Raw genomic sequence first — 12,114 nt, 5'->3', positions numbered from 1 at the left:
CCCGAAAGAGTGGGAAATAGACTTTGGTTAGTAAATTATTAAATAAAAATTATACAACTATGACAAAGCATAACGCTTCTCTTAGCAACTTGTGCCTATTGCCTAATGCTTTTATGTTAGTTAATTATTTGATCCGGTCATATAATAGGTGTACTTGCAATAATTGTGTGGCTATGCTTACTGGTGTAGAAAGTGTGTGTTGCAAAGAAATTGCAAAGATAGGACAAAAGCATGGACCCTATCAATGTGTGATAACCCTCCCATTTTTTGAGCCAGTCTGCTTAAATTGGCATGTTCTGGACACAGCTGTCCTTCTATACATACGAGAGACAAATGATAGAGGAAATCACGAAGTTCACGAGTAAAGTTTTTCACAAAAGCAACCTCTATTATGAAAACTAATTCAAATGAGATTTTCCCAAATAGGAAATGGAGATATTGCGCTTATAGACAATTTACCATGAATGTATGGGGGAAATTAGGAAGGTTTCGTAGGAGAGTTATTCCAAGTTGCGCTGTTCATAAAATTAGGCAAGCCTTCCCATCTGAAGAATATAGTGGTTTCAAGTACCCCAGATATTAATGTAATAATAAAAAAGATACATCCATTTTGTGACATTTTAATAAAAACAAATATATATATAGTCCAGATAACTAAACACTACTCTTCAATACATTAATCATTTCATGTTTTCGAGAACCGACTCTTGTGCATGGCTATAATTTCTGATTGGTCAATATTTTCTGAATGCTTTTCTGATAGTGTACCAACTTTGCGAACTTCTTCTGTAACTATTGAATCAAGATTTCCTCTAGAAAATTCTGCAACAGCTTCTGCCATAAGTTGAGTTATGTAATCTAAAACGAAATAATTACTGTATAAAACCTGGGTTTACCTGGCACTATGTCCTGAAATTTGCCTTTACTTTTCAAGAAGGTTTTAGCTCAAAAGAATGACTTACTATGAGTGCTTGGAGTCAAAATAGGTTTAGCTACAGGCTTCCCCCCTTTAGCTTTTGGGTAGACTATGTTCCATCTAAGTTCTCCCGCCAAAGTTTTTTCTTGTGATTTCGACCCATTTTCATTATAATGCATAACCGCTAGCAAGTTTCTAAAATGACAATTTAGATATCTGTTTGATATTTATAAAGAAAGAAGTAACTTTTTAAAGAGTTACCTAGCAAGCATGCTTGGATAAAAGAAATGTACTCTTTTTGGGCACTTTGAGAGTAGCACACTGTGATACACCTCTAAGGAATAAGTTTGCCATTTTGGTGAAACTTTCTCGAGAGCTTTTAGTAGCCGAGGTGCGTTTACAATAGATGAAATTTTTTCATGACAATCTGAAGCTTAGAAAACAGACATTCAAAATCATTCAATAACAATCAAGTTACCATTTGGAATTGCAAAAATATTTACTGGGATCAAGCCATAATCTTTCGTGGTGATCTAACAACGGTCCGTGAAGGCACTTCTCGAAAGTACCTCCGTGATTTTCGTGCCTATTAGCAATATGATTTAAAAGGGATTGCCATTTATCCCTTATGCTTCCGGGTATATTATGTGACTGGGCGCACCAATAAACGTGGTTTGAAATTCCCTGCACCCAGGGACCAATGGGCTCCAGGCCAGTGGTCTTTGCTGCCGCCTTTAGCTTTTTTGCCACACCTGCAATTCAAACAAACATCAATTATTTTAATCTTGCTGCTAAAATATTTATTTTTGTTTTAAATAAATTATACCTTTTGAAATATGCCACGTGTCATAGTAATGATCAATTTTTTTAGAATGAGTTTCACGCATGTACTTCTGAATAGATGGATGTTGATCCGTTACAACAGATTTAACGGAAATTCCACTTTCAATTAAAAAATTTAGCCCTCTTTTAAATCCTTCTAGCTCCATTCCATAGGAGCTATTAACTTCTGTAGACTGATTGAAAATAAGAAACGAACCAAAAATTAATAAATTAATCAGATCGAATTATTGCACAGTTGTCACCTGCACGAGTTCCAAATGCAAAATCTTTTTCGTGTCACCATCCATAAAAGTGTATGATCCATATTTGGCTGAATAGCCCGGAGAATCTGCACGACCATCACCACATAAAGCAACGTCCTTGTTTTTATGTTCTTCTAATAAACTTTCTTGTTGAACTTTCCAAACCTGGGGAAGATGGTTTTTCGTTGAAAATATTACAAACAATAATTTTTCTTCATTTAGTGTTTACTTTTTGTGTGATCGATATGAGAACTTTCTGGTATCGATAGTATGTTGCTTCAGTAAACACCAAAATGTTTGCGAGTCTCAACGTTGTAAGAAATTTTGTGGGCAAATTTCCCATGAAATAAAGGATGGAAGCAAGGATAATATTTCCCCAAAACGTTTTACCCCTGGATGGCTGGCTAGACCAACTGCAAACGTGACCTTCTACACAAGATGTTTTGATAATAATTGCAGAACCACAGGTGGTTTTATCAATACTGGTCACAGCTCGTCGGCAAGTTATGCAATATTTAAAAAGCATTAGCAAACAGCTCTCAAAAACAATAAATTTGTTTTCTAATTCCGGGCTTTTTTCTTCAAAAGACCTAATTGGCGAAATATATCAGTTTAAATCTTAAAAATTAATTTTATAATTACTTTTCAAAATCATCATTAACTCCAAACGAAGAATGAAACGTTTCTTCTGCATCAAATGTAGGATCATTTTGAAAACAACGTTCTTCAATTATTTCATCATCTTCGTGTGAGATTTCAAATTCAAAAGCTTCAGTATTTTCTTCCTCATCCATATTATGGACAGGACTTTGAACGGGGGTAGATGTAATTGGACCTACATCCATAGTTACAACTTCTTCAAGTTGGTACTCAGTAAGATCGTCAACACACATGGGATTAATGTTCAGACTAGAAGAGGGTCTCGAGTCAAGACAAGAAGATGATGGTCTGCTGTAGCAATGATCTGACAACGATGAAGAAGGCCTTGAACTAGATTCACTAGCTTCGCCAACATTTCTCACTTTCCAGTTTCTAACAAAAATCTCGTCAAGTTTGGGTAATGCAGTACGTTTTAACTTCGGTTTTTTCAAAGATAATGGGTCAGAGTCGTTGTAAAGATCAGGTAAAACTTCATACTGATCATCACTGAAATGTTCCGAGCATATCCCATCGTTTTTAGTAACTACTAGATTGGTATCTTTCCCAATACACTTCAACCATTCTTTTCTTATTGAATCATTGGATGGAAAACAATGAAATGCTACACCAGTAATGGCATAGGGTCCACCAGACAGCCTTCGAGTTCCTCCACAGACTAGGCACTTCATGTTATTATATTTTTCTGATCAAGGTAAACAGACAGTAAGCCTTAGCTAAGCTAATAATTTTGACAATCGTTCAACATGCAAAATTTTAATAAACGAGAGTAACTTGAGTCTAAGTAAATCGTAAAAGCACAAACCTGCTAATTGTTGAACAACATAACCCGCTAATTGTTAAAGGATGTAACACAGTTCTAGGTCTAGGATATTATTTACGAATAAGAATCCAAGCGTACAGCAGACGACGTAAATGAGACTCGCGTGAGGCTGTGGGCTATGATCGCGTGAGAAAAGATTCGCGACTGCCTCTTGTATACCGCGGGATCTGATTGGCCGGTAGGTCGCTTTACAAAAATTCAAATGCATGTTTAGGATAAAAAACTTCAATTATTGTTTTATACTATAATTAGCGTTTTAAAAAATCGGAAAAAATTCAAGAAGGCATATTTTAACATAAGGAAACAGAAAAAAAATACTTAATTTCTGCTAATAATATCCCTTTAATATAATATAACGACTAACGAACGATACCACAAATTTGCCTTTCGAGCTTTCCGGTTATGTTGCCGGCGAGGTCGAGTCGAGGTCCCATGCAAGAAAATAGTAATAGCCGTCGCTGATTGGTCTGGCATTAAAGAGGCTATCTACGGTTAGGGGATTTACGATTGGTTAAAAACTTTTTTGTTCGTCTGTTTGGTTTTAACTTCGGGAATGTCATGAAATCTATGGCCTAAGCTATGGAAAAGTGGGACTTATGTACTTTATGTGTGAAGCATAATCCGCTTTTTGAATAGTGCGACAAATGTAAGGCCAGGGACACTAGATGCTCGAAGAGGGATTCGAAGGGAGACGGAAATTGCGACAGAGTTATTGGCGTGTCATGCGCAGTACAGTCTACCGGATGCAATTCAAAGCCAAATCAAGGATGATGGCTGGAGGATGCGAAATCTGAGAGAAATAGGCGCGTTGTGGAACGGCTTAGGTCCGGTGGAACGCAAAAAATGGGGGAATACTCGGAATAGGAATTCAATTTGTCCTTGATAGGGATAAACAAGACGGCGCGCGTTATAGATCCCCGTTAAAAAAACCCTCTGCCGCAGTTTCGTCTGAACGTACGTGAAAAGGCTCGAGCTGGTCATCCCTATTTAAACATCTAGTATCTCTGGTAAGGCGCGGTGCTGGCCAAATCCATAGAGTAGATAAACAATTTTCAAAATGTTTTTCGAGGCACAAGTATAAATTAGTCTTATGGGTTAAGTCGCTCTCATGGTTTCCAAAGTGGTGATTTTCCCGAGTTTTGATAGTAGTCTCGAAATTTTTGTAAAGATTTTTACATACGCATTGTAATGCCATAAGGAGATTATCTCTCTCTAAGGGCCCAAGCGCATCTATTAGCAAAAACATCTAGTTCTGCCAGATGTGACGTAGATTTTGTAAAGGGGCTCCTTCCGAATTTTTCGTCAAATTCGCGGGAGAGAAAAATGATTTTCAAAATCAGCCAAGACCGATATCCTAAGCCGGTCGTGGTCTAGAGGCGAGCTCTGAGATAACGCTCCCAACATAGATAATATACACAAGGATCGGAAGGTATGCCTTCCGTAGTGTATCTCTCTTTGCCGCGCCTGTGCGGGGGGGGGCCGCACGCCAAACTTCTGCAGTTGACTTCCGCTTCTGCGCAGACGAGGTCTGCCTGCTCGTTTTTCGTGCATGACTCGCCGTACGCATGCGCTGGTTTCCGGAAGTAGAACCTACCCAGTTTGTACAAAGCGCGGCAAGCTCTCCCCCGACCTTCTGATCCTGGTGTTTATTATCTATGCTCCCAAGCGGTTGGGAATCAAACTAAAACAGGCGGGTAGGCGAGAGAGGAAGGACTGAGGGGAAAAAATAAGTAAGAGAATTTCCAGAACCCCCCAGCTCTCTCAGACACAAGAGGTAAATTCGCGCTTAGTAAAAATCACGAAGAGCTGTCGTGAGAAATCTTTGAAGGAGGGAAAAATGTTCAACGCCGGGTTACTCTGCAGCGAATGCGATCGGCCTCTGTTTAGGCTATACAATTATTATACCACTTGAGATGAGACGGATGGCTGACCAAATCGGACATACATACATTTCAACCGTAACATAGAATCTTGGGCCCTTAGAGAGAGAGATAATGTCCTTATGGTAATGCGCAAATACGGATAAATTTGTTTTAAAACGCCCTAGATTATCTTTAGAGGAAAACATAGTACATGGATATACTTAATAAATATACTATATAATGTAGTATATATAAATTTATTACTTAATATTCGTTAGGAATTTATATACATCATATGCATGCATCACGCATGATGCTATCTATGTATTGGTCCAGGCCGGTTGGGCCCCACCAAACATTTGCGAAACTCTACGCCTATGCCCATAATAAATATATTATTACACCTATTAGTTATACTATTAATTTGTTTAAGTTATTATATATTAACGTAGTTATTGAACAATTGCATAAATATAATCATTCTTTAATGGATTTAACTTTCACTTTCGAAAAATTTAAAAATAAATTTAGTCTCATTACAAGATCTCCATACCTTCCAAGTATTTTGGAAGATAGAAACTTCAAATTAACGTATGACCCCACTTTTAATGTATTTTCAAAAGACGCTATTGATTATTATTACCGTCAAGACTTGGAGCAGATGGAAGGACGTTTTTTAAATTTATTTCCAAATTTTTGGAATCTTTATCGCAGAATTTAATCATGATGTAATCAATACAAATAAACATTGTTTTTTAAAATTTTATTTCACCATTTGATTTGTTTTTTACACCATTGACACAATCCTTTTTTAAAAATTAATCTTGTTGATTTGTTTTTTACAATATAGACACAATCCTGATCTTATTCATAGGCGTAGAGTTTCGCAAATGTTTGGTGGGGCCCAACCGGCCTGGACCAATACATAGATAGCATCATGCGTGATGCATGCATATGATGTATATAAATTCCTAACGAATATTAAGTAATAAATTTATATATACTACATTATATAGTATATTTATTAAGTATATCCATGTACTATGTTTTCCTCTAAAGATAATCTAGGGCGTTTTAAAACAAATTTATCCGTATTTGCGCATTACCATAAGGACATTATCTCTCTCTCTAAGGGCCCAAGATTCTATGTTACGGTTGAAATGTATGTATGTCCGATTTGGTCAGCCATCCGTCTCATCTCAAGTGGTATAATAATTGTATAGCCTAAACAGAGGCCGATCGCATTCGCTGCAGAGTAACCCGGCGTTGAACATTTTTCCCTCCTTCAAAGATTTCTCACGACAGCTCTTCGTGATTTTTACTAAGCGCGAATTTACCTCTTGTGTCTGAGAGAGCTGGGGGGTTCTGGAAATTCTCTTACTTATTTTTTCCCCTCAGTCCTTCCTCTCTCGCCTACCCGCCTGTTTTAGTTTGATTCCCAACCGCTTGGGAGCATAGATAATAAACACCAGGATCAGAAGGTCGGGGGAGAGCTTGCCGCGCTTTGTACAAACTGGGTAGGTTCTACTTCCGGAAACCAGCGCATGCGTACGGCGAGTCATGCACGAAAAACGAGCAGGCAGACCTCGTCTGCGCAGAAGCGGAAGTCAACTGCAGAAGTTTGGCGTGCGGCCCCCCCCCGCACAGGCGCGGCAAAGAGAGATACACTACGGAAGGCATACCTTCCGATCCTTGTGTATATTATCTATGTTGGGAGCGTTATCTCAGAGCTCGCCTCTAGACCACGACCGGCTTAGGATATCGGTCTTGGCTGATTTTGAAAATCATTTTTCTCTCCCGCGAATTTGACGAAAAATTCGGAAGGAGCCCCTTTACAAAATCTACGTCACATCTGGCAGAACTAGATGTTTTTGCTAATAGATGCGCTTGGGCCCTTAGAGAGAGATAATCTCCTTATGGCATTACAATGCGTATGTAAAAATCTTTACAAAAATTTCGAGACTACTATCAAAACTCGGGAAAATCACCACTTTGGAAACCATGAGAGCGACTTAACCCATAAGACTAATTTATACTTGTGCCTCGAAAAACATTTTGAAAATTGTTTATCTACTCTATGGATTTGGCCAGCACCGCGCCTTACCAGAGATACTAGATGTTTAAATAGGGATGACCAGCTCGAGCCTTTTCACGTACGTTCAGACGAAACTGCGGCAGAGGGTTTTTTTAACGGGGATCTATAACGCGCGCCGTCTTGTTTATCCCTATCAAGGACAAATTGAATTCCTATTCCGAGTATTCCCCCATTTTTTGCGTTCCACCGGACCTAAGCCGTTCCACAACGCGCCTATTTCTCTCAGATTTCGCATCCTCCAGCCATCATCCTTGATTTGGCTTTGAATTGCATCCGGTAGACTGTACTGCGCATGACACGCCAATAACTCTGTCGCAATTTCCGTCTCCCTTCGAATCCCTCTTCGAGCATCTAGTATCCCTGGCCTTACATTTGTCGCACTATTCAAAAAGCGGATTATGCTTCACACATAAAGTACATAAGTCCCACTTTTCCATAGCTTAGGCCATAGATTTCATGACATTCCCGAAGTTAAAACCAAACAGACGAACAAAAAAGTTTTTAACCAATCGTAAATCCCCTAACCGTAGATAGCCTCTTTAATGCCAGACCAATCAGCGACGGCTATTACTATTTTCTTGCATGGGACCTCGACTCGACCTCGCCGGCAACATAACCGGAAAGCTCGAAAGGCAAATTTGTGGTATCGTTCGTTAGTCGTTATATTATATTAAAGGGATATTATTAGCAGAAATTAAGTATTTTTTTTCTGTTTTCTTATGTTAAAATATGCCTTCTTGAATTTTTTCCGATTTTTTAAAACGCTAATTATAGTATAAAACAATAATTGAAGTTTTTTATCCTAAACATGCATTTGAATTTTTGTAAAGCGACCTACCGGCCAATCAGATCCCGCGGTATACAAGAGGCAGTCGCGAATCTTTTCTCACGCGATCATAGCCCACAGCCTCACGCGAGTCTCATTTACGTCGTCTGCTGTACGCTTGGATTCTTATTCGTAAATAATATCCTAGACCTAGAACTGTGTTACATCCTTTAACAATTAGCGGGTTATGTTGTTCAACAATTAGCAGGTTTGTGCTTTTACGATTTACTTAGACTCAAGTTACTCTCGTTTATTAAAATTTTGCATGTTGAACGATTGTCAAAATTATTAGCTTAGCTAAGGCTTACTGTCTGTTTACCTTGATCAGAAAAATATAATAACATGAAGTGCCTAGTCTGTGGAGGAACTCGAAGGCTGTCTGGTGGACCCTATGCCATTACTGGTGTAGCATTTCATTGTTTTCCATCCAATGATTCAATAAGAAAAGAATGGTTGAAGTGTATTGGGAAAGATACCAATCTAGTAGTTACTAAAAACGATGGGATATGCTCGGAACATTTCAGTGATGATCAGTATGAAGTTTTACCTGATCTTTACAACGACTCTGACCCATTATCTTTGAAAAAACCGAAGTTAAAACGTACTGCATTACCCAAACTTGACGAGATTTTTGTTAGAAACTGGAAAGTGAGAAATGTTGGCGAAGCTAGTGAATCTAGTTCAAGGCCTTCTTCATCGTTGTCAGATCATTGCTACAGCAGACCATCATCTTCTTGTCTTGACTCGAGACCCTCTTCTAGTCTGAACATTAATCCCATGTGTGTTGACGATCTTACTGAGTACCAACTTGAAGAAGTTGTAACTATGGATGTAGGTCCAATTACATCTACCCCCGTTCAAAGTCCTGTCCATAATATGGATGAGGAAGAAAATACTGAAGCTTTTGAATTTGAAATCTCACACGAAGATGATGAAATAATTGAAGAACGTTGTTTTCAAAATGATCCTACATTTGATGCAGAAGAAACGTTTCATTCTTCGTTTGGAGTTAATGATGATTTTGAAAAGTAATTATAAAATTAATTTTTAAGATTTAAACTGATATATTTCGCCAATTAGGTCTTTTGAAGAAAAAAGCCCGGAATTAGAAAACAAATTTATTGTTTTTGAGAGCTGTTTGCTAATGCTTTTTAAATATTGCATAACTTGCCGACGAGCTGTGACCAGTATTGATAAAACCACCTGTGGTTCTGCAATTATTATCAAAACATCTTGTGTAGAAGGTCACGTTTGCAGTTGGTCTAGCCAGCCATCCAGGGGTAAAACGTTTTGGGGAAATATTATCCTTGCTTCCATCCTTTATTTCATGGGAAATTTGCCCACAAAATTTCTTACAACGTTGAGACTCGCAAACATTTTGGTGTTTACTGAAGCAACATACTATCGATACCAGAAAGTTCTCATATCGATCACACAAAAAGTAAACACTAAATGAAGAAAAATTATTGTTTGTAATATTTTCAACGAAAAACCATCTTCCCCAGGTTTGGAAAGTTCAACAAGAAAGTTTATTAGAAGAACATAAAAACAAGGACGTTGCTTTATGTGGTGATGGTCGTGCAGATTCTCCGGGCTATTCAGCCAAATATGGATCATACACTTTTATGGATGGTGACACGAAAAAGATTTTGCATTTGGAACTCGTGCAGGTGACAACTGTGCAATAATTCGATCTGATTAATTTATTAATTTTTGGTTCGTTTCTTATTTTCAATCAGTCTACAGAAGTTAATAGCTCCTATGGAATGGAGCTAGAAGGATTTAAAAGAGGGCTAAATTTTTTAATTGAAAGTGGAATTTCCGTTAAATCTGTTGTAACGGATCAACATCCATCTATTCAGAAGTACATGCGTGAAACTCATTCTAAAAAAATTGATCATTACTATGACACGTGGCATATTTCAAAAGGTATAATTTATTTAAAACAAAAATAAATATTTTAGCAGCAAGATTAAAATAATTGATGTTTGTTTGAATTGCAGGTGTGGCAAAAAAGCTAAAGGCGGCAGCAAAGACCACTGGCCTGGAGCCCATTGGTCCCTGGGTGCAGGGAATTTCAAACCACGTTTATTGGTGCGCCCAGTCACATAATATACCCGGAAGCATAAGGGATAAATGGCAATCCCTTTTAAATCATATTGCTAATAGGCACGAAAATCACGGAGGTACTTTCGAGAAGTGCCTTCACGGACCGTTGTTAGATCACCACGAAAGATTATGGCTTGATCCCAGTAAATATTTTTGCAATTCCAAATGGTAACTTGATTGTTATTGAATGATTTTGAATGTCTGTTTTCTAAGCTTCAGATTGTCATGAAAAAATTTCATCTATTGTAAACGCACCTCGGCTACTAAAAGCTCTCGAGAAAGTTTCACCAAAATGGCAAACTTATTCCTTAGAGGTGTATCACAGTGTGCTACTCTCAAAGTGCCCAAAAAGAGTACATTTCTTTTATCCAAGCATGCTTGCTAGGTAACTCTTTAAAAAGTTACTTCTTTCTTTATAAATATCAAACAGATATCTAAATTGTCATTTTAGAAACTTGCTAGCGGTTATGCATTATAATGAAAATGGGTCGAAATCACAAGAAAAAACTTTGGCGGGAGAACTTAGATGGAACATAGTCTACCCAAAAGCTAAAGGGGGGAAGCCTGTAGCTAAACCTATTTTGACTCCAAGCACTCATAGTAAGTCATTCTTTTGAGCTAAAACCTTCTTGAAAAGTAAAGGCAAATTTCAGGACATAGTGCCAGGTAAACCCAGGTTTTATACAGTAATTATTTCGTTTTAGATTACAAAACTCAACTTATGGCAGAAGCTGTTGCAGAATTTTCTAGAGGAAATCTTGATTCAATAGTTACAGAAGAAGTTCGCAAAGTTGGTACACTATCAGAAAAGCATTCAGAAAATATTGACCAATCAGAAATTATAGCCATGCACAAGAGTCGGTTCTCGAAAACATGAAATGATTAATGTATTGAAGAGTAGTGTTTAGTTATCTGGACTATATATATATTTGTTTTTATTAAAATGTCACAAAATTGATGTATCTTTTTTATTATTACATTAATATCTGGGGTACTTGAAACCACTATATTCTTCAGATGGGAAGGCTTGCCTAATTTTATGAACAGCGCAACTTGGAATAACTCTCCTACGAAACCTTCCTAATTTCCCCCATACATTCATGGTAAATTGTCTATAAGCGCAATATCTCCATTTCCTATTTGGGAAAATCTCATTTGAATTAGTTTTCATAATAGAGGTTGCTTTTGTGAAAAACTTTACTCGTGAACTTCGTGATTTCCTCTATCATTTGTCTCTCGTATGTATAGAAGGACAGCTGTGTCCAGAACATGCCAATTTAAGCAGACTGGCTCAAAAAATGGGAGGGTTATCACACATTGATAGGGTCCATGCTTTTGTCCTATCTTTGCAATTTCTTTGCAACACACACTTTCTACACCAGTAAGCATAGCCACACAATTATTGCAAGTACACCTATTATATGACCGGATCAAATAATTAACTAACATAAAAGCATTAGGCAATAGGCACAAGTTGCTAAGAGAAGCGTTATGCTTTGTCATAGTTGTATAATTTTTATTTAATAATTTACTAACCAAAGTCTATTTCCCACTCTTTCGGGATTAACATCATTGTTTATTTCCTCATCTCCACTTTCATCATCATCATCGTTATTTAAAAGATGTCCATAATCAATCATCAAAGGTTCATTTTGATACGGTTCGACGATGTTATTAGGGAAATTCATTTCGCATTTGAAATTGATTCAGACAGCAAAGCAGACTACCAAATATTCTCTTC

At 37.6% G+C, this 12,114-nt stretch overlaps 3 protein-coding genes across 3 annotated transcripts; 2 read left to right on the top strand and 1 right to left on the bottom strand.

The window, feature by feature from the left end:
* Positions 1-606: 606 nt before the first annotated feature.
* Positions 607-2,122, bottom strand: LOC149613536 (uncharacterized). The gene is made up of 6 exons (XM_089858041.1): positions 2,002-2,122; positions 1,743-1,932; positions 1,420-1,668; positions 1,178-1,349; positions 963-1,111; positions 607-858 (listed from the first exon to the last, which is right to left on the bottom strand). Exons 1-6 carry the CDS (start codon positions 2,044-2,046, stop codon positions 686-688), a joined length of 978 nt encoding a protein of 325 aa, XP_089714167.1. The 5' UTR covers positions 2,047-2,122; the 3' UTR covers positions 607-685.
* A 6,302-nt stretch (positions 2,123-8,424) lies between these two features.
* On the top strand, positions 8,425-9,763 carry LOC149613535 (uncharacterized). The gene is made up of 2 exons (XM_089858076.1): positions 8,425-8,472; positions 8,593-9,763. The coding sequence occupies exon 2, from the start codon at positions 8,607-8,609 to the stop codon at positions 9,294-9,296; it is 690 nt and encodes a 229-aa protein (XP_089714202.1). The 5' UTR covers positions 8,425-8,472; positions 8,593-8,606; the 3' UTR covers positions 9,297-9,763.
* LOC149613534 (uncharacterized) lies at positions 9,409-10,990 on the top strand. Its single transcript, XM_089858042.1, has 6 exons — positions 9,409-9,544; positions 9,723-9,934; positions 10,004-10,193; positions 10,268-10,516; positions 10,587-10,758; positions 10,825-10,990. The coding sequence occupies exons 1-6, from the start codon at positions 9,409-9,411 to the stop codon at positions 10,988-10,990; spliced, it is 1,125 nt and encodes a 374-aa protein (XP_089714168.1).
* Positions 10,991-12,114: the final 1,124 nt, after the last annotated feature.

This window comes from Phalangium opilio, unplaced genomic scaffold, assembly GCF_054372755.1.
Source record: "Phalangium opilio isolate 3A_F unplaced genomic scaffold, DU_Popi_V2 ptg000230l_1, whole genome shotgun sequence".
Classification (NCBI taxonomy): Eukaryota; Metazoa; Arthropoda; class Arachnida; order Opiliones; family Phalangiidae; genus Phalangium; species Phalangium opilio.
The sequence above is the reverse complement of the archived record's forward strand: the minus strand, read 5'-3'. Positions and strand labels throughout refer to the sequence as shown.

What these genes read in the sequence shown, in the direction of transcription:
- LOC149613535 (XM_089858076.1), top strand. Translation starts at nt 8,607, where the DNA reads ATGAAGTGCCTAGTCTGTGGAGGAACTCGAAGGCTGTCTGGTGGACCC.
- LOC149613534 (XM_089858042.1), top strand. Translation starts at nt 9,409, where the DNA reads ATGCTTTTTAAATATTGCATAACTTGCCGACGAGCTGTGACCAGTATT. An exon ending in AAGATTATGGCTTGATCCCA is followed by an intron (nt 10,517 to 10,586) that starts GTAAATATTTTT and finishes CTGTTTTCTAAG; the next exon opens with CTTCAGATTGTCATGAAAAA. An exon ending in TATCCAAGCATGCTTGCTAG is followed by an intron (nt 10,759 to 10,824) that starts GTAACTCTTTAA and finishes TTGTCATTTTAG; the next exon opens with AAACTTGCTAGCGGTTATGC.
- LOC149613536 (XM_089858041.1), bottom strand. Translation starts at nt 2,046, where the DNA reads ATGGATGGTGACACGAAAAAGATTTTGCATTTGGAACTCGTGCAG. An exon ending in CACGTGGCATATTTCAAAAG is followed by an intron (nt 1,669 to 1,742) that starts GTATAATTTATT and finishes TTTGAATTGCAG; the next exon opens with GTGTGGCAAAAAAGCTAAAG. An exon ending in AAGATTATGGCTTGATCCCA is followed by an intron (nt 1,350 to 1,419) that starts GTAAATATTTTT and finishes CTGTTTTCTAAG; the next exon opens with CTTCAGATTGTCATGAAAAA.